The sequence below is a fragment of the Lipotes vexillifer genome, unplaced genomic scaffold, assembly GCF_000442215.2.
Source record: "Lipotes vexillifer unplaced genomic scaffold, Lipotes_vexillifer_v1.1 scaffold1927, whole genome shotgun sequence".
In the NCBI taxonomy this organism is placed as follows: Eukaryota; Metazoa; Chordata; class Mammalia; order Artiodactyla; family Lipotidae; genus Lipotes; species Lipotes vexillifer.
The window spans coordinates 293,088-315,335 of record NW_006769379.1 but is presented as its reverse complement, the minus strand read 5'-3'; the positions used below and the strand labels follow the sequence as shown (position 1 = coordinate 315,335).

General features: G+C 38.0%; 1 protein-coding gene across 1 annotated transcript in view; it reads right to left on the bottom strand.

Moving 5' to 3' along the window:
- Positions 1–22,248, bottom strand: part of SPTA1 (spectrin alpha, erythrocytic 1) — a 69,510-nt gene that overhangs the window by 9,487 nt on the left and 37,775 nt on the right. Inside the window, exons 24-42 of the mRNA XM_007445584.1 lie at positions 20,857–20,948; positions 19,833–19,977; positions 18,102–18,283; positions 16,036–16,135; positions 15,724–15,921; positions 14,781–14,924; positions 14,142–14,245; positions 13,534–13,696; positions 13,141–13,272; positions 12,497–12,634; positions 12,209–12,313; positions 10,966–11,174; positions 9,657–9,777; positions 8,936–9,057; positions 8,308–8,440; positions 7,696–7,793; positions 6,524–6,696; positions 4,987–5,063; positions 1,958–2,167 (exon numbers count right to left, since the gene is read on the bottom strand). Of these exons, the coding sequence (XP_007445646.1) occupies positions 1,958–2,167; positions 4,987–5,063; positions 6,524–6,696; positions 7,696–7,793; positions 8,308–8,440; positions 8,936–9,057; positions 9,657–9,777; positions 10,966–11,174; positions 12,209–12,313; positions 12,497–12,634; positions 13,141–13,272; positions 13,534–13,696; positions 14,142–14,245; positions 14,781–14,924; positions 15,724–15,921; positions 16,036–16,135; positions 18,102–18,283; positions 19,833–19,977; positions 20,857–20,948 (2,646 nt within the window). The remainder of the gene's footprint in view (positions 1–1,957; positions 2,168–4,986; positions 5,064–6,523; positions 6,697–7,695; positions 7,794–8,307; positions 8,441–8,935; positions 9,058–9,656; positions 9,778–10,965; positions 11,175–12,208; positions 12,314–12,496; positions 12,635–13,140; positions 13,273–13,533; positions 13,697–14,141; positions 14,246–14,780; positions 14,925–15,723; positions 15,922–16,035; positions 16,136–18,101; positions 18,284–19,832; positions 19,978–20,856; positions 20,949–22,248) is intronic.

The window sequence follows — 22,248 nt, the reverse complement described above, 5'->3', positions numbered from 1 at the left end:
TTGATTGAATAAAAAAATATCAATTTGTGGGATAGGCATTTCTTCTTTCTCTCCTCTGATTTTCTGCAGACCACACTTCTTTGTTGTCTGTTTGTGTATACTGAGTACTCATCCTACCTTCCTTCTAAACCTTGTTCAAGGCTCATCTCATGCCTGAATCCCCTGATTAAACCCATTTCCTACCCTCTAACCTGTATCCTTAACCATGCAATACTCTTTGGAGTTATTCATATGCTCTGAATGACTTTGAATTTACAAATGAGAGAAATAGCATGGATTTTCCCAAACAGTAGGTAATAGAAAAGTTTTAGATTTAAAATACATCACATAGGGACTTCTCTCTTGGCTCGGTAGTTAAGAATCTCCCTGTCAATGCAGGGGACACAGGTTTGAGCCCTGGTCCGGGAAGATCCCACATGCTGCAGAGCAACTAAGCCTGTGCACCACAAATACTGAGCCTGCACTCTAGAGACTGCAAGCCACAACTACTGAAGCCCATGAACCTAGAGCCCATGCTCCACAACAAGAGAAGCCACCGCAATGAGAAGCCCGTGCACCGCAACAAAGAGTAGCCCCCACTAGCTGGAACTAGAGAAAGCCCGTGCACAGCAACGAAAACCTAACACAGCCATAAATAAATAAATAAATATATATATAACAAAAATTGAAATAAAATACATCATATATTTTGGGTCAGCAGATTGTACTTTCAAAGAGAGTTATGTTATACAGATATGAAAATCAGTTTTCATCTCCAAACATAGGGGTTAAAGAGGAGAAAATTGACCCAAATGGAAGGAGATTGCAAAGGTATTACACCATTACACCTTCTCTGTATTCATTTCAGCAATCTATACACTAAAATAGACCAAACACAGAGAAAACTAATATTGCCTCTACCCAAGAAGGACATGAAAACCTATAAATAATGTCATATTATTTTCATAATATTATGTATCAACTGAATATTTTACAAAGATTTTAAAATCATAAAATAAAACTTTGCAGTTTGAAAATTGAGTAAAATAGAATTAGAACATGAAGTATCTTCTTATGTAGAATGTGTGTATGTACATATATGTGTGTGTGTGTGTGTATATATAGATATGGATATGCAGTTTTCCATTAATTGCTTTAACTTTTCACTTAAGATTAATTTCTGTAGGTTCCATGTCCTTCAATAGAGTAGAAATTAATTAAGGGTCTGATTTTGTATTTGTGTGTTTTCTGATTCCTGTAACTCCCTACCTTAACTTGTTGCCAGATACAATACTTCTTATGGTCTAGAAATACTCAGTAATTTCACTGACCATCTTGACTTCCTTTTACTGTTAATATTTTTATCATCAAAATCCAAAACCTTAGCAGCCACCACTAGAAAGAACATTTTAAAACTTATACCCATATAGAACATGGTGGTTTATATTGCATGTTCAGATCTATTATCTCTTTTAATAGTATTAACATAGAAATAGATATGATGGTGATATTACCTTATTTTATAAATAGAGAAATCAAGGTTCAGAAATGTTAAGTGACACATACAAGACACCCTAGCTAGGAAGGATGAGAACACAAGTTATACTTGTCTAATATTCCTTTTATTTGAGTTAGCAAAAAAGACAAGGACAACCTTGACTCCTACATGCCAGTATTAGTTCTTCCATACAGTAAGATCTTCTATCTCTTGTCTCACCTACCTGTTTCCATTATATGTACCTGGCTTCCATCATAAGTCAGCTGGGCAACTGATAAATCAGTCAAAAAAATACTCCCTATCAATCTAAAAAAATGAATTACTTCTTGCTCATAAGAATGTCTTCCTGATTCTTTGCAATGTACTCACTTAAATATCTATAGTATTCAAACACGGTTTCCAGTACTTATTTCTGGATTTCATGGCTGAGGTACAGATAATCAAGGCCTAATGGTGGTTCATCATTTTTTATTTTTTTACCTTCAGTAGGGGCAGCTGTTTTTCCAGCAATTCCTGTCTGTGGGCTTCAGAAGCTTCCAGCAGCTGTTCCCAGAGCCTCAGCAGGGCAGCATGGCGCTCCTTAATGGCTCCAGTCTGGCTGTGCTCAGCAGCCACCAGTTGGTCCTTCAGGTCAGTTATCTCAGACAGTCTCTCTTGCTGGAAGCTCTGCAGACTGGCATGCAGTGTGTCCTGAGAAAGACCCATAGAGAAGCTGTGAACAGAAAAATAATGCAGATTCCAAGGGGTCATTCATACCTGGGTTCCACCAGATTGGACCTATACAAGAGTTTAGAGTGATGCCCAAGGAAAATGAAATAGGACTTAGAGACTTTTGTAAACACTTGGGATTGGAATTATAGTTAAATTCCAGTGTTTTAAAATTGGATTTTAGATTAGGTACAAAATTAATATTAAGGGAGTATTGGAGCATGATGTGATATTCCAAATTTTTCCAAATCAAAACTAAATTCTTCTTAAGGCTCATATTCTAAGACTCTTTTATATCACTTATTAGATTTTGCATTCTAATTAGCATTAGAAATTGTGGAAGTATGCAAACTAACAAAAGACCTTATACAGGTGCCAGTTATACAAATGATTGTGTGTGTGTGCATGTGTGTATGCAAATGATATCAGAATCACAAAATTCAGGATGTTCCACTTCCAGCTTTAACAGGGTGGTATGTATTTGACCAATTCTCCCTTTGAGAACAACTTTTAATGCTGGATAAAAGTACAAAGAATCAGCTGTTTGAAAGGGATCAGAATGTAACTCAGGTAGCTATAACTTGAGGGATCAAAATTCCAGGGAGAAGGAAATAGTAGCAAACTAAGAGTAATACTCTCTGTCACTTTTCCCTTTGAAGTATAAGCTGTACAGGGTGAGGTAGCGGAGGAAACAGATGCTCAGATCTTTTGATCATCTCATGGAACTAAAGGGACAAAAATTGGAGTTCTGGGAAACTGGGGCAACCAAGGCTTGAGGAAATCATGAAAAGGGAGCTGCAGAAAAGGATGCTCAATAATCTTCCTGTATGTCCCCATCAGGGTATTAATAGATTCCTAAACACAAGTCCTAGAAGTCAAGCAGAAAACAGTAGCTAAGAATGTAAAATCTAAAAATCTAAAGTCTAAAGAATCTAAAATCTAAGAATTTTCTGCAGTTACACAGTGCTGTGATCAGGACACATCAAGTAGGAGCAGACTTAGTGAAAGAGGTTTAGTTGAAACCTCTAAAGTCCCTAGGTTTAAGAGCAAACTGAAAAAAGCTAGTCCTCAGGAAAACTGAAATCACATCTTGAATCATTACTGAAAAAAGTGGGGTTGGATAGGGGATAGAGTAGGGGAGGTGTTAAATTATAGCTTTAAATAAAACTCATGAAATAATTACTTTAAATGTAAATGGATTCACTACTCCATTAAAATCATCAATAGATAATAAATCAATACTCATCTATATTATATTTATAAAAGACATATCTAAGACATACAGACACTCTGCACTTCTATGTTCATTGCAACATTATTCACAGTAACCAAGATACAGAAGCAAACTAAGTGCCTGTCAACAGAACAATAGATAAAGAAGATATGTGATATACATATATGGAATATTATTCAGTCAGGAGGAAGAAGGAAATCTTGCTGTTTGCAACAACTTGGATGAAACTTGAGGGCATTATGCTAAGTGAAATAAGTGTCAGAGAGAAAGACAAATACTGTATAATGCTACTTACATGTGGAATCTAAAAAAGCCAAACTTAGAGAAACAGCCAAATTTAGAGTACATTGGTGGTTGCCAGGGGTTGGGAGGTGAAGGAAACGGGGAGAAATTGGTCAAAGGGAACAAACTTCAATTTATAAGATTAACAAGTGCTGGAAAGCTAATGCACAGCATGGTGATTATAGCTAATATTTCTGTATTATGTACTTTAAAGTTGTTAAGAGAGTAGATCTTAAATGTTCTCACCTTAAGAAAGAAATGGTAATTATGTCACAGGATGAAGGTGTTAGCTAATGCTACAGTGGTAACCATTTTGCAATTTATAAATGTACCAAATCAACAACAAAAACAAAAAATATAAATGCATAGAAATATTTTTAAAGGGTTGGAAATAGATATACATTGCAAACAGTAAACAAAAGAAAATTGGTATCGTATACTAACATATGAAAAAAAATTTAAGAAGTGTTAAAAAAAACGTGTTATTGGAGAGAAAGAGAAACTTTTCATAATTAAAAGAATCAATTCATCAAGATTATTACATAATTAACAAAATCTGATAGGTAATATAAATTATTGCAAAATACACATTCTTTTCAATTGTACAAAGACTATTCACCAAAAGCAACCATTTGTTGGATATAGACCTCCTAAAATAATATAGATGGTATTTTTAAAATACAGTTGAATAAAATAGATATAAATGTCAAAAAAGATAATTAGAAAATTCTCAAGTGTTTGGAAGTTAAGAAATAAACAACAGAATAACCAATGGGTCAAAAAAGAAATTACGTTAGAAATAACAGAATATTTTTAATTGAATGATAACAAAAATAGCATATGAAATTTGTGAGATGCAGCTAAGGGTTTACTTAGAGGAAAATGTATATCCTCAAATCAATATATTAGAAAAGAAGAATGGTTAAATATTTAACAACCTCAATATCTATCTTAAAATTTAAAAAAAATCAAGTAATATCAAAGGAAGTTAAAAATAATAAAGGTATAAAAATATATTAATGGAATATAGTACAAAGATACAACAGAGAAAAATTATATAGCCAAAAGTTGGTTCTCTAATAAAAATGAACACCTACTGGCAAGACTGATGAAGGAGAGAAAACTAGCAAATTATCTCTATCACAAAGGAAAGGGGAACAGTATTACAGGCCCTACAGACAATAAAACCACAAATTTAGGAATGAAATAATCCTGTGTGAAGCTTCTGTGTGATGTGGGTCTTGGACTTCACGGTCATCTATCAACAAGGCAACCCTGCTCTCACCTGCTTTGCCAGGAGAGTGAGGAAGGCAGCGAGGTCTGCGCCATTGCCATTGGTCTTCAGGCTTGTTTCTTTCTCAGCTGAAGAACAAAGATAATTAAGGGAAATAGAGTTGGTCTTGTATCAGCCGTGGTAAGGAGAAAAGGAATATTTACTATAGGCCACAAGAGAGCCTCCTGACTCTCAAAGCATATGATTCATTAGAATATGGGGGTGTAGGGTCCAGTGAATTGTTTTCCTAGACTTATGCAGGATAAAACTGACTGAAACAGAGCTGGAGCCAAGAGGACTTTTGAATGTTTCATAAGGAAAACTGCGGAGTAGAGATAAATTATAAGTAAATCAAACACACAGTTTATTGCCTAGAATGTTTTGCCATGGCCCTATCTTGCTGAATATCACATGTGAAATCACCAGTTTCCAAAAAAAGATGTTATCTGGAATTATAGTACTTAGTTATCCCCTCAACATGTGTCTCTGTGTGTTTGTGTGTGTGTGGGCATGTGTGTGTTTGCATATGTGTGAATGTAATTGTAATTGTGTCCAGATGGGATAGAAGTGAGTAATGAAGGGAGCATCTTTCTTCCCATGGTAAGCAACAGAGCCCCAGGGTCCATTCTATAAATGGAATTATCGGTGTTTCTCAAACCTAAGACCCTGGCCCTCATGTGTCATACCTATCCAGGCCTCAACCACATCAGCCTTCCAGTTGAACTGCTGAAAGTCATAATCATCTTCCAGTTGTAACTTCCAAGCAGCCATTGCCTTGGCCAGAGAAGGGGTCTTTTCTTTTAGAGCCTCTATCTTGGTAGAAATCTTCTCTTTATGCTGACTTTCCTCCTGTAACACCAAGGTCAAAAGGAGGAGAGACAGATATACTGATGAGTGTCCAGGGCCAGAAATGTGAATTCTTTAGTATTATTAAAAAGCTCTCATCTCTCCCATTCCAAATATATAGTTACTCTCTTCTAGGTCTAGTGAAATTATTCTATTATTCACCTATAATAGAATAATATCTATTCCACTCAGATGATTATTTCTACCCCAGCATTTGGACAATCTTCTCATGTTTGTCCCTATAAGTGTGATCTTCTTAGTTGGCATAAGCATCTTGAACGTACAGAGTCATCTCTGTTTAGGATTCTTTTGTATTCTTTAGGATTCAGCATTTAGATCACTGAGCCTCTGTTAAAACAGGCAGTTAAACAAAACAATGGTTTTCAAATTACAAAGAGGTTTCAGTGGGGTCCTCATCTCTAGAGGCATGCAAAGAAATTTCTTCAATTCTTACAAATGTTATCTGGAATTATAGTACTTAGTTATCCCCTCAACATGTGTCTCTGTGTGTTTGTGTGTGTGTGGGCATGTGTGTGTTTGCATATGTGTGAATGTAATTGTAATTGTGTCCAGATGGGATAGAAGTGAGTAATGAAGGGAGCATCTTTCTTCCCATGGTAAGCAACAGAGCCCCAGGGTCCATTCTATAAATGGAATTATCGGTGTTTCTCAAACCTAAGACCCTGGCCCTCATGTGTCATACCTATCCAGGCCTCAACCACATCAGCCTTCCAGTTGAACTGCTGAAAGTCATAATCATCTTCCAGTTGTAACTTCCAAGCAGCCATTGCCTTGGCCAGAGAAGGGGTCTTTTCTTTTAGAGCCTCTATCTTGGTAGAAATCTTCTCTTTATGCTGACTTTCCTCCTGTAACACCAAGGTCAAAAGGAGGAGAGACAGATATACTGATGAGTGTCCAGGGCCAGAAATGTGAATTCTTTAGTATTATTAAAAAGCTCTCATCTCTCCCATTCCAAATATATAGTTACTCTCTTCTAGGTCTAGTGAAATTATTCTATTATTCACCTATAATAGAATAATATCTATTCCACTCAGATGATTATTTCTACCCCAGCATTTGGACAATCTTCTCATGTTTGTCCCTATAAGTGTGATCTTCTTAGTTGGCATAAGCATCTTGAACGTACAGAGTCATCTCTGTTTAGGATTCTTTTGTATTCTTTAGGATTCAGCATTTAGATCACTGAGCCTCTGTTAAAACAGGCAGTTAAACAAAACAATGGTTTTCAAATTACAAAGAGGTTTCAGTGGGGTCCTCATCTCTAGAGGCATGCAAAGAAATTTCTTCACATTCTTACAATACTCTATGACCAAAGCAAGTCACGTATTTTATATATATATATATATATATATTTTTTTTTTTTTTTGCGGTACACGGGCCTCTCACTGTTGTGGTCTATCCTGTTGTGGAGCACAGGCTCCGGACGCGCAGGCTCAGCGGCCATGGCTCACAGGCCCAGCTGCTCCGCAGCATGTGGGATCTTCCCAGATGGGGGCACGAACGCGTGTCCCCTGCATCAGCAGGCAGACTCTCAACCACTGCGCCACCAGGGAAGCCCTAATATATTTTTAAAGGCTGTATTCTGCAGAGGATAAGAGTAAGAGTGTCAACAAATGATTTTTTTAAAAAATCTAAAAAGTGTACCTATAAGAACTTGAAAAAAAAAAAACTTCCAGAAAACAAAAATTGAATAAAAAATTATTTACTGAAACAATAACAACAATAACAAAAAGCCAGCTTAGAAGAGATTATCAATGTTCTATGTATGATTTTAGCACTGCTCATGATTCTACATTTGGGCCAATCCCTTTCTAAAAATCCTTTTTTGACCCAGAACCCCTAGCACAGCTCACCTTGCTCAGGATGTCTTCTCCTTGAGCACACACATTTTGCACTCGGATCTCATGGACAGCGAAGTCATTCTCCAAAGCTTCGAGTTTCTTTAGCAAGCTCTGTGTAAATGAGCCAGTGAGAATCAAAACTTCCAAGACTAGACAATCTATCCCACTTACATTCTGATTCCTTTTGATGCCATTCACCAGGGATGATTCAACTAAATTGGCAGACTAGATGAGTGTCCACTTACTCCTGCATAGCTCCACTAAATTCCTCTCCCCAAACTCTTCACTTGTCAGAAAGGTAATCTTACCAGAAAAAGAGCCAAAGGAATACAAGTGACATTGTTTCTAATTTACCATGTGACCTTAGACTTTTCTGGATTTGGGAATGAGTGTTGATCAAGGTAGTACATATGGATTTCCCCACATTGAAATTTACGTAATTCTAGGAAACATTCCATCTAGTAGAAAAATATTAAGTATCAAGAACATCGTATACTAAGAACTGACCTGAAAGTTTTCTTCTTCCACCAGAAGAAAGATTCTAATTTTAAGGGTGAAATGTTGACTACTTAAGAAAAGATTCAAATTAAAGAGGAGAAATTGATCCATTCAGCCTGTTACTCACCTGAGTAGCAGCCAAAGTGTCTCCAGAATCCCCTTGGGTAACCATAGCTTCCTTTTCACTGATCCAAGCTTCCTCCTCCTCAGCATTCTCCATGAATTCCAAGTATTCTAGGGACTCTCCCAACTGAATCCCTCTGTAAGAGGAAAGTAAACCCCAATAGATAAGAAAAAACTAGTAAGCAGTGGGAATGTAGCAGAGTGGAACTATCTTATAAGATTTTAATTTGCTATAGGACTATATGGTTATAAGGGAGAAAAATATCCCTTCATTCTTTTATTACTAAGCACTGCATGTAATGTTAAAACTGGGGAGATGTATAAAGTAAAACAGGGATGTGGGGGATAACGTGGTATGAAGGATAACACATGTAGGGCAACAATGATAAAAGACAGCAGCTGCAAGTAAGCACAAGAATAGAGGTATATTCAGAACACAGAGGCAGTGCCATTTCTGCCTGGGGTACATGGGGAAAGCTTCATGGAAGACTTGGCATTTGAGCAGGCACTTAGAAATTAGACAGAGACTGGTAGCTGGGGAGAAATGCTGAGCAAGCACTTAAATATCTTCTCTATACCAACTGAATACCTGCAATCCAAGAAGAGAATTGGGCCACATAGCCCCAACTCACCGAGCCTTGGTCAACTCTTTGAGCTGGTCCCAGTGTTGAACAAACTGATCCAGCCTCTCCCGGATCTCCTCTCGCCCCACGGCAGCCTTGTCTCCCAGCCTCTCCGCCATATCCAGCACATTCTGAAGAACACACGTCCTCCATGTCACATTACCCCACAACCTCTTCCCATTTATCCACAGTTTCCTGGCAAAGTATCTAGCCCTTCACACCCTCTGGCTCATTTACAAACTGGAGGTACTTGAGGTGGTCCTGACAATCCTGGGAGAATGGAGAAAGCTGCAGTAAGATCTAGCAAGCTAAACTTCACCAAGTATTCGAACAAATAACTTGACGTTTGCATGAGGCTACTTTCCAGGATCTGCTTTATGCATTATCTGTGGTCACAGGGTGACCCTGCTGCCAAGCCAAGACTCAGGGCTGCCCTCTTTCCATATGGCTCAACTCAGGTACAGCTTTTCCAAATGTCCCAAACTGTAACCTAATTGTCAGCAATTGTGCCCTGGACTAAAAGTGCTCCTTCCATGGAAGAGCATGAGTTTCCATGCAGATTCTTCTATTCATAGGAGATAAAATGTGGAGGAGAACACTTGTGAACTCTACGGCTAACTCACTATGTGACCTTGGCATACCACCTTCACGTTTTGTAGCCTCAACCCATTTATCCATAACATGGACTACTATTAGATTATCCCAGTCTTTTCAGGTTTCATATTCCTACCTGGATGATGGGTTCATGTGCCACCAACTCCCCTTCTAGGCGTTTGTGCTTCTTCAGTAAGTTCTGAACCCCCTGAAGATCCCTCCCATAATCCTGGGATCGCACTCGCACCAACTTCTCCCTAAGACCAAGGAAAAAACAAAAAATGTAGACTTTAGACATCTGAGGTCATCCTAAAATGAAGGTTTTCTAAGAGTGTGTGTTTGGCTGGGGGTGGGGTGGGGGTAAATTCTGGAACACGGTGGTGTCATTAATCACAGAGTTAATTAGAGGCAGAGACTTTCAGCAAAATATCTGACTGATGGCAATACAAGTTAAAATAACATACTGATCTCTACCATATACATAACCATAACAGCCTTCCCATTACTTCCTTTGCCTGTCTATGTGTGTATATTCTCCACTTTGCTCAAGAACTTACAGTAATGTTTCTCTTTCAAAAAATGTGAAAATTAGAGACACACACACACCTACATATATACATATACAAACATATATGCATATATGACCTTTATCATTTTTGTTTATTAATATCAGTAACTAATTTAGGTAAAATAGGTATAAAGAGGGACATTATAGGAATCATGCCCGTTGGATAGGTTCTGAGCATAAAATGTTTGTATATCACCATGAAGCATGGTAAAAGACTTTGTAGACAAGATTATATCATCTTACTATTTCTAAAAAGGTTCAAAAATATCCTACTAGTTGCCCTATGCACATTTCTTTCCTCTAATTCATTGATTACAAGTAAGAATCAGCAGGTTTGTAGAAGAGGAACATGATGAGGCAGGATGGAAGTAGGGTAAATGATTTAATTTCTAAGATTTTCCAATCACATTTTTTATAACAAAAGTAGAATTAGCAATAATACCACAGCAGGTACTATGTAATATTTTATGCCAGTGTCAAGTTCAGTGGCATATTACAATAGATACACAAGATACAGAAAGAATCACGACAAAGATCTCATCAGTCTTGTAAGTTGTAAATGCTCAGCTGTCTCATTCAGAATGAGGATTATACATTCTATCCAAAACAAATATATACATTTTCTTAATTTTCCTCCCAGAATGTATATGAACTGCTCCCCACTCCCTCCATGCCTGTCTCCCTCTGCCTGTGTACAGTGAAAAAATTTGGGAAAAATAAAACCAATGTTCATTTTAGGCTAAGGCAGACATGATTAAGAAGTAATGCGAACTGCAAGAAGCAACTATGTATTTCATTTCAGCATCAAATAAGAACATGTTTGGTGGATTATCTATTTTCTTGGACTAGCCATGCAATGTGAGCTGGCAGTACATACTCTATCCAGAATTCCTCATTGTCTAGGTCCTGGAAGAACTGGAACAAGGCATAGGCCTCTTTCAGTTTTTCATGGTGTTCAGCTGCCAATTTCTGGACATTCAGGAAGCGCTCGTTGACATTATCCCTTTTCTCCACAATCTGGTCAGTATTGAAAGTCCCGCTGGAGATCAGATCTGCAGCCAACGTATTTAGGTCCTTGAGTGCATCCTAGAAAGCCCAAGTGTCCTCAGTAAATAGTATAGTATAGGTATTAAGTAGACCCTGGACTTTAACCACCACTAGTTCAAGTTCAAAGACTGGGTCAAATAGATCATTTTTGAAGATAATGAATTTGACCTTATGCTCTTTTAACTCAGATTGGATAAGGGCAAGACCAGAGGCAGTATGGATAGCATGGCTACATTATTCGAACTATACATTTGGCCTTCTGATGTTTTCCCCTGTATTTTCTTCCTCTCCCCATATGGAAAATAAGACCTTGGTGAACAATGCTGTGTCTCCAAGCAGAACTATCTTTTCACAGTGCAGAATATGACACAGATTGATGGATTGAAATATTCAAGAAGAAGCTACTCTATTGGTAATATTCTTAGCCTGGTCCCACCCAGAACACAGCCTTCTTCTGTGTCTCTTTGCATTCTAAGTCTGCCCCCTAGTGATGTCACAGGGAATATCATCAAGTCCTGAAACTGAACTTAGAAAGCCTTTGACTTCTTGCCCTTTCTGTGGGTATCTGTGTTACCCAATAAAACTGATAATATAAAATGCTCCAGTGTGAAATGAGCACATGTCTGAATGTTTATTACAGCTCTCAGGACACATCTATGCTTGATATTAGGATACAACTGGAATGCTCCATAGAATTTTCAGAGTGTATTTATAGTTCAACTCCACAGCATGTGCCCCCTATTTTTTTTTTTTTCCAGTAGTTCTGTAAAATAAACTTCTATTTTCTCTCAAAGACCAGATCAGATATTCAGCTTTGGAAGAGAGTGAGTTGTATACACAGGTCATTAAAAAGTAAACAAGATCATTTTTATGATCTACTTCTTGGAGTCTTAGAATCTATTCAATATAACTTAATGAAAATAGTTTAATGGCTCTGAAGCCCATGGACTTGACCTGATTATAATGACTGATTTGCAAGCCTATGTTCTCAAATGGACTCCTAAGACAGGAGAGAGAAAAGTCACAAACATTTCCATTCTGGCCAGAGGAGTGGGATTCCAACACTACTTAACCTTTCGGGCCAACATCTCTGTTTCCAATAACTGATGCTTCTTTAGTAAGTTTCCTGCCGAAGCCAAATCCCTGGCATGATCTTTCATGGACAGCAGTGTCTCTGCCTGGGAATGGAAGGATAAACAAATAAAGCTGCTAGATGCAAGCTGTCTTTAAGGAGAACAAGATTAGCAAATACATCCCCAAACTTTTCCCAAGAAGAGTCAAGGAAATTGTTCATGCAAAAGTCTGTTTATCTGACAAGTATTTATTAAGATTCCATGTCCACCATTTCCAGGTATAATTACCTCTGAGAGCCAGAACTCAAAGTCCCGGATGGCTGTGTTGAACCTCTGCTGGCGACTAGCTTCATTGAGCTTCTGTCCTTTGTCAATTGTTCTCTCAAGCAAGTAGTCCCAGTTTTTCTCCAACTCTTCTACTTGACCCTAGCCTCCCAAAATTGAGTGGTCATTATGGTGTTTAGGGTCCTGTGACAACTTGAAAGGATAACGTAGGGAGGCTCTGGAGTTAGGGTCTAGTCAAAATCTGCCAGTACTGGAATCTTATATATTGATATTTTAAATCAGTTATGCTGGTTTAAATCTGGGAAAGCAACAGGAGGTGTTAGAAGAAATTTTGAATAAAGGGTCAGGTGCTGATTACGGAGGCTGATGCCTAAATATCTTGGTAGTAGGGATAGAAAATATAAGGCAAGCATGATAACACATAGGAATTAAGTCTAAAGCTTTCTTGGAGGTCAAGGTACTGAGTATGATGGGAGTGATAAGGTCTGAGCATCACTATTTTCCTCCTCCTTTGTGCAAAAATCAAAGGGAAGACAAATAACTATGAAACATATTCCATATCCCTACACATGGAAATATTGAAAGAGTATAAAAGATTTCTTTTCATGTGCCTTTGTAGCCCAAAACCCATTGTGAGCAGAACCTACCTTCATGGTCTCTTCATTGCCATCACATGCCCTCCTCTTAATCAGAGTGTTCCCCAAGGTGATGACACCTTTCACCTGCTCAGCTCGGCCATACACCTCATTTTCAAAGGTCTTGTGCTTCAGATATTTTCTCTGAAGGGAAAGCAGAAACTAAATTACCACATAATTTAGGAAGCAAGATGAGATAAATTCTGTTTAAAAGGAAGAGTTAACATTTCTATCATAATCAAGGTGATGATAGCTTCTGAAAACTCACTCCACATTAGACTCAGAAGTCCCTGAAGGCAGTGACAGTGCTCTGAACAGTAAGGAAGTGTTCAGTATCACAAGGTGACCATTCATCCAACAATCTGAGTATGTTGAAGTTTTCCAAGATTCTTATCTTGAACTTGCCTGAATGTTGGTGGGGTCTTTGTAGGATTCATCACACGCTATGGGCAGCATCTCACTGATCCATTCTTCTTGGTCCTTGAGGTCATGGTAGAATTGCTTTAGGTCAGCATAATCTCCAAGTTTCGTTCGCTCGGCAATCAGCTGTTCTTTGAGAGCCTTCCATCTGGAAGTCAGGGTTAGATTACTCTCTGTCCTCTACCCTTCCACCAAGCTTTGAAGCCATATTCATGAATCTTCTTATTTGCTTACCTGCCCTTTCTCCTCTCATTATTTATATATTTGTATGTCATATATATAACATAGTTATATATTATTTATTCATATATTTCCTTATGTATTATATTATACATTACTATATATTCATATGTTATATATAACACAGTCTCATTATTTTCAGTTATAAAAGAAAGTGATTAAGTCAGGTAATTTCTAAGGTAACTTCCAAGTCTTTCATTCTATGAGTCTAGATCAGAACATTTCTCAAATTTTCAAGATAGTTTTAGACATTTAGAAATGAGAACTCAGTGTTACCACCATTGTCAATGTTAACAAAGAGGTCACTTTGTTACATCTACCTATAACTCACAAAACAATTTCTCGGGCCTGACCTGTCTAGTACCCGTTGGCGCCGAGCAGCAATCTCTTCCTGGGCATAGTGGTCATCAGCTATGAGCTGCTCAGCAAAAAGTTCTAGTTCAGTGATCTTCTTTTCCTAGATAAAAGAAAGAGAAAAAGCCCAGATGCATGGAAATTAGGCCTTTCGTGCAATCCCAGACTCCCTCCTAGAAAAGGTCGGTGATATCTTTGTGGCTTCACAAAGGGAAACAAAACCAAGGCCAAAAGGTAAATGCCTTACAGGGAGGTGGATTTTAACTCAACAAGAGGAGGAACAATAATGATACTGAAATGAGCTACTTCCCATCTCAGTATGGTGCTGAGTTCCCTATAGAAGAGACACTTCCGATGGCCATTGTAGAAGATGATTCCTACATTGTATGGGATGTTAGGCAGTATATAAAATAGCTTCCAATTTTAAAAGTCAAGTTTTAAAAAGCTGGATTTAAAGTAAAAAGTCCAATGTCCCATGTGATTTGGCTAAGACTAAGCCACCATGTGCCCTGCCTACTTCAGACTTTTCTCTAAGAATCAAATGGGAATTAAAATAAGTACAAACCACAAACGTGTGTAGAATTTTTGTTATTATTGCTAATAGCTATTATTGGAATTTTTATGTTAGTTGTTATTACCTGGGCAGTGATTGCTTTGTCCAAATCGTCACGTTTCTTCATCAAGGCCTCCAGACTATCTAAGGAACCCTTATCATCTGACCTTAGGTAATTCTCACGTACCACCATCCAGCTCTCAGCCTGATCACAGTTCCCTCGGAAAAACTATGGGAAATAAAGTTGAATGTATATGATATATTCATTCCAGGTGGACAGAGGAAATTATCTCACCAGTCTCCTGTGATATTGATATAAGGGACCCTGTAAGGTGTGACAATATTCTTCCAAGGAATATTCATACCATAAATCTTAGCTATGCTGGACCTTTTACTCTTCCCTGAAAACATGTTTTATGTTCTCATGTAAGCTATACTCCATTCTTGGGGTAGTATTTCCCATATCCTATACATAAATACTGGCTAGTTATTTCTTTAAGACTCTGGTAAACACTATTTTTCAGGGTAGCCTGTGACATTCTCACTCCCTTCCCTCAAAAGCGTTAATCACTCCATCTGCCATAAACTCAAAACACTCATACATTTTATCAGTAATTATCTTACTGTATGAGAATGATCTGCCTACATGTCTAATTTCATTACTTTTAGAAAAGGGGCACTATCTTACTAATCTTTGTGTTCCCAGGGCCCTGCACACAGTAGGTTCTGAATAAAACACAATCAATCAAACCCTCAATCAATCAATAAAGTATAATCACCCAATTTTATGCCCCCATGCCCTGGGACTGACCCCCATTTTGTTTGGCTTTTTTAACAGGAATAAGGAGTAAAGAACACCACAATGAACAGTCTACAGAGCAGGAAATACAATGTCAGATAATCAAGAGGTGCCCTTATGCTTTCACCATGGAAGTCCAGTGAAATAAGCACCTGTATTAACCATGTAAAATTGCATAGATAGAACAGAGTGCAGCTAATCCTGCCTAATGATTGGGAATTTGCAGTACCTGCAATTCAAGACACTGATCTAGCATCTTCTTGCGTTGTTCCCAAGCTTTCTCCAACTCATCTCTCTCTAGTTTGACAGCTTGAAGTGTTTCTTCAATTTTAGGGCTGGCACGGTGCCCACTGCTTATAAGATCTGTACCGAAGTCTTCTAAGGCTTGGAAGGTGGGAGCCTCGGCCTCCATTTCAGCAAGATGCTCCTGTGGCAAAAAGGGGGCAGAGACTGGTGAGGCCAATGACATCTCACCAAAGTTGTAAAATGAGGGAAGGTCGTGAGGTCATGTGATCAGGGACTACGGCTTTTGTAACCATACCTGGTGTCGCTCTATCATGATCTCTGTGCCAGTTAAATCCTCAGCTAGCTCTTGGGATGATATCATGCTACCAATGCCACTGAGCCAATTCTGTTGGTCCCTAGAGAAAGAGACATATTGACAAGAGAACTTTGTAACTTGCTATAGAACTGTCTGTCCTTGGGCTTTTTCTCCTCTAGAAAACATTTCCATATCAGTATTTTCTATCAGGTTTATATACTTCACAAATTTTAGACTTGTTGTTTTCACTTTATAACTTAATAACAGCATTCCCTTGCCTTTGAAATTTTCTTCACTTATTATCTCTTTTGATTCTTGCAATAATTTTGTGTAGAATTCTGGGAATTCTTTTCTTTCCATTTTGGAGATGCAAAAGTTGGCCTAGAGAATGTAAGCAATTTGCCCATGTGCTAAAACTAAAAGCAGACAACTGGAGTAGAACCCAGACACTGGAATCCTGGACTGGTACATATTCCATTACTCCTAACAAGTCCTGTTCCTTTAAAGTGGCTAGATCTTGGGTTTAAAGATCTATTTTAGTATAGAATCTCAGGGAAGGCATGTCTTTCTTCTTACTTTTATTCCCGATAGAATCCAGTACATGTTTCTGTCCAACATATACACACACATAGCACCCCCACCCCCTACTCCTGTGCTATTGACTAAATCAGGGCCATTTCCCACTCTTTTAGCAGTCAAGAAATTAGACAAGAAAAGCTCAAGTCCATCTGCTCCAGATGGTAAATGTCAAATAATAATGCATTGACTTAAAAAATTATATATGATGGTCAGATTAAGCATCTCATGAAGAATGCCCTTGCTCTTGTTTGCTAAATAGGAATCAGTAGCTTTAGGGCAGAATGGTCTCTTCTTTCGTAAACTTATTTATTCACTTATTTAAACAACTAAGTTTTATTGGGTGTTTACTAAACACCAAACATTGTGAAAGAGATATATTTGTGCCTTCCAGGAGCTCACACTTTATATTGAAAGAAGAAAAAAAAAGCAAACAAAACATAGAAACTAATACATGTTTTTAAAAAGTACTAAAAAGCAAGACTGTCCTAAAGAGATAAAATAAGGTGTTAGAGTTGCTCTGAGGGTGGGGATATTACTTTTGAAATATTGAAGAGTAAGACTTCATAAAGAGAAAGAGGCAGCATTTAACTTGGAATCTGAATTACAGGTAGAACCTGTATATACAGAGATACATGAGCATATATATGATTTGGGGGAATGAGTATGGATGCTATTTGTTTATACTGTAAGAAAAACTATAGCTCTCCAGAGACCCTGAATTGGGGAGGGGTTTGCCAAGGGCAACTGCAATCATTTGCCAAAGTTGCCCTCTTTTATCTTCAAAAGTGTTGCATTGAAAACTACTACTTCCTGAACTCTCAATTCTAAATGATCTTAGCAGACTGATATGATGGGGCAGAATGTGAGAACAGTTCCACAGATAAAGTGCATATTTGCTAAAATGTGATAATGTCTAAAGTCTTTAGCAAGGCAGTGAAACTTCTCCAGGACTTGATTTTAACATTTCTGAGGTTATCTCTTGCTAGTTCTCCTTACCCCTGTGATATACAAAACCCAGGCTCTAGCTGTCCCCACATCATGGATATTCTGTACCTTTCTTATTCTCACACTTTTGTTTGCATAGTTCCATCTATTTGTTAGGATGTGTGTTTTGGGTTGTATTATGTTCTACCATGGTTATCTGTATTCTTCTTTGCTTCTCCAGTAGACTAACCCCCACCCCCTATATCCTGTAATTCCTGATATAGCACCCTATATATAGTATACACTCTATAGAAACTTACTTAATTGGCATAGATAACCTCACATTCCTTCAAACTGAAATATTTCAGTTTGAAGTAATTGGCTTGAAATATTGAAAATGAGGATTTTGTGCCTTACTGAAGGTACAATCTGGACCTAGAGATACACTCCAAACCCAGCAGTGAAGAGCACCTGTACATAGACTGCTCTTAGATGCTCCACTCATGGGCCAGACTTGGAAATTGCCCACCCCACCTGGTGGAAGTCTGCCTCTGGAGCTTTACCTAGCCTGGCTGAGGAACAGGAAGAATTTTAGGTCCTCCTGTAGGTTCTCCTTACGTTCCTCCGTAAGCCCCAGCAGGTCATCCCAGGCCTGATTCAGCTCCAGTCGCTGCCTCTGCAGGTCATCGGTGGCATCTGGGTGGGACTCACTGAGCCGATCTGCTGTCTCCCCCAGTACAGCCACCTAGGAGGTCAAGAACTCTGACAATCAGCCTGGAGTCACACCTGAATCCTAGCAAAGGAAGAGTTCCAAGCTCCGGTGGTGCTCCTTCCTCAAATAGACTTCAGTGAGGTACAAGAACCCCTTGCTACTTTATAAAATATTGTACTTTTAAGAATAAACCTTCGTAAAAAAAATAAACAAACAAATAAATATATATATAAGAAGGCTATCAGGCAGGGTGATTGACTCGGTTGGTGGCAAGTGTCTAATTTTTAATGCGAAAATCTTTTCAATGTAGACATTTTCTGTGCTTCTTTTTGCTTTACATGATAATGCAAGTTCTATGATGTCTCTGATTTTTCCAGAGTGTATTTGGCAGGCTCTAGAGTTAATTTTTTGGTCAGAGTAGGATTAAGCTCCTTCAATCCCTTGCTAAGGAAACTCTGTACCATACTCAGGCATAGACCTGGCCATTTCCAATTTATCTGAGGCTGCTGACCTCCAACTAACTTTGGTAAGTTCTGGCCTATTGGAACTCACTAAAGAGGTACTTATATAGTAGGAAGTTCATTTACAATATATTTACCCTCAATGTAATTTGGTGCAGCCACTGTGGAAAACAGTATGGAGGTTCCTCAGAAAACTAAAAATAGAATTACCCTATGATCCAGCAATCCCACCCCTGGGCATATATCCAGACAAATCTATAATTCAAAAGATACTTGCACCCCTATGTTCACAGCAGCACCATTTACAATAGCCAAGACATGGAAACAAACTAAATGTCCATCAACAGATGAATGGATAAAGAAGATGTGGTATGTATACAAAGGAATATTACTCAGCCATAAAAAGGAATGAAATAATGCCATTTGCAGCAACATGGATGCAACTAGAGATTATCATACTAAGTGAAGTAAGTCAGAAAGAGAAAGACAAATACCATATGATATCACTTATATGTGGAATCTAAAATATGACACAAATGAACCTATCTATGAAACAGAAACAGAATCATGGACATAGAGAACAGACTGGTGGTTGCCAAGGGGGAGGGGGTTGGGGGAGGAATGGAATTGAAGGTTGGAGTTAGCAGATGCAAGCTTTTCTATATAGAATGGATAAACAATAAAGTCCTACTGTATAGCACAGTGAACTACTATATTCAATATCCTATGATAAACCATAATAGAAAAGAATATAATAAAAGAATGTATATATATATGTGTGTGTGTGTGTGTGTGTGTGTGTGTGTGTGTGTGTGTGTGTGTGTGTATAACTGAATTACTTTGCTGCACAGCAGTAATTAACACAACATTGTAAATGAACTATAATTTTTAAAAATTTAAAAAGTTTTCCCTCCATGTGAGTGGTTCTGGGGCATGCCCTCTTAGTGGACTTGCCTTAGGGACAAGGTAAAAGTACAAGTATTGAGTAGGATAAAAGTACAAGTATGGAATAGGATAAAACTATAAGAATAAGACACTCGACAATAAAACTAAAGAAAAGGACATTAATAGGTATAAATATGAAGATGAACGTGTTGGAAAAGCTTAAAAGCATGTCTCACCTTTTCCTCCAGGGGTATGAGGTCTCTCTCAAAGCCCTCATGCTGTCGCTGAAGGGCCTGAACACTGAACAAGTCTGAGCCAGGGTCAGCAGCACTGAGGGCCTGGCACTTCTTCTCAATCTGTTCCTTGGTGTCATCTGCTTCTCTGGTACATGAGAATGAAGAGTTTAAGAATAATAGGCATACTAGAGGCAGACTAGCTGAGTTCACAAAGAAGTCATCACTACCATCATCATCATCCTTTTTAATGTGTTAGAACTTAGGTGCATTTAATCTTTACAACAACTACTTGAGGCCTAGTTACTATTACCAGTCCCATTTACATATGAGAAAACTAAAGCTTAAGAGGCTAAGCAGAAAAAAAAAAAGAAGTTAACTATTTTTTCAAGGTTATACCACTGCCAAATGGTGGAGCTTAACTTTCAGCCAGGTAGCCAGATGGCAAAGCTCCATGCTTAACTGTTACATTTCATGATTTTCCATCTTAAGCCATTCTAAACAAGACCTGTTTGAATTTCAGTTTTCCCTTCTCTGAATATTCAAAAATACATTTATACACAGTAAAGGTGTTTGGTTTTCATTAGGCTTGTTCATTCGTTTGCTTACTTAGTTGTGTGTGTTTCTTAGTGTAGACACAGATTTGGAAATCAAACATAAAAAATTGTTGAATCAACAGTTAGAGTCAATGTGATGTTTCTTGCCCTCAGCTGTCTACTTCTAGTTCAGAAATGTAATTACTTAAACCTCTTGTTTCAACTTCAATTTTCATTCACTATCATGAAAACACATAAAGACTGCTAATTATATATGTATCAGGGCCCAAGCCTAGGTACTAGAAAATTGAAGTTGGTTGTCTAGGAGTAGCCTATGTGCCAAGTGAGGAATCTACTACTGAAGCGCCTGATTTCCGATTTTCTCCAGGAAGTAGGGTTAAATTTATAGCTATGGATCTACTATACTAAGTAGAATTGGCAGTTCTGGAGTGGGTTCTAGAGTAGCATTGCTTTTCAGGTAAAATCCTTACCTGTGAAACATTTGGACAGCATGGGCACTGCCCAACATCTGGCGCTGTTCCTCTGCAAGCCTCTGCAAGGACCCCCAGCGGGCATTCAACTCCTGAAAGAGGTAAACACAGACTTTAGCTAGGGAGCTAACTCAGAGAGCTCAGTGGTTTCTAACGACTAGATGGTTGTGGCTAAAACTTCCAAAAGTATGTTGAATAATAGTGGTGAGAGTGGGTAACCTTGTCTTGCTCCTGATCTTAGTGGAAATGGTTTCAATTTTTCACCATTGAGGATGATGTTGGCTGTGCGTTTGTCATATATGGCCTTTATTATGTTGAGGAAAGTTACCTCTATGCCTACTTTCTGGAGAGCTTTTATAATAAATGGGTGTTGAATTTTGTCGAAAGCTTTCTCTGCATCTATTGAGATGATCATAGGTTTTTCTCCTTCAGTTTGTTAATATGATGTATCACATTGATTGATTTGCATATATTAAAGAATCCTTGCATTCCTGGGATAAATCCCACTTGATCATAGTGTATGATCCTTTCAATGTGCTGTTGGATTCTGTTTGCTAGTATTTTGTTGAGGATTTTTGCATCTATGTTCATCAGTGATATTGGCCTGTAGTTTTCTTTCTTTGTGACATCTTTGTCTGGTTTTGGTATCAGGGTGATGGTGGCCTCGTCGAATGAGTTTTGGAGTGTTCCTCCCTCTGCTATATTTTGGGAAAGGTTCAGAAGGATAGGTGTTAGCTCTTCTCTAAATATTTGATGGAATTCGCCTGTGAAACCTTCTGGTCCTGGGCTTTTGTTTGTTGGAAGATTTTTAATCACAGTTTCAATGTCAGTGCTTGTGACTGGTCTGTTCATATCTTCTGCTTCTTCCTGGTTCAGTCTCGGAAGGTTGTGCATTTCTAGGAATTTGCCCATTTCTTTCAGGTTGTCCATTTTATTGGCATACAGTTGCTTGTAGTAATCTCTCATGATCCTTTGTATTTCTGCAGTGTCAGTTGTGACTTCTCTTTTTTCATTTCTAATTCAGTTGATTTGAGTTTTCTCCTTTTTTTTCTTGATAAGTCTGGCTAATGGTTTATCAATTTTGCTTATCCTCTCAAAGAACCAGCTTTTAGTTTTATTGATCCTTGCTATCATTTCCTTCATTTCTTTTTCATTTATTTCTGATCTAATCTTTATGATTTCTTTCCTTCTGCTAACTTTGGGTTTTTTTTTCTTTTTCTTTCTCTAATTACTTTAGGTGTAAGGTTACATTGTTTATTTGAGATGTTTCTTGTTTCTTAAGGTGGGATTGTATTGCTATAAACTTCCCTCTTAGAACTGCTTTTGCAGCATCCCACAGGTTTTGGGTCATTGTGTTTTCACTGTCATTTGTTTCTAGGTATTTTCTGATTT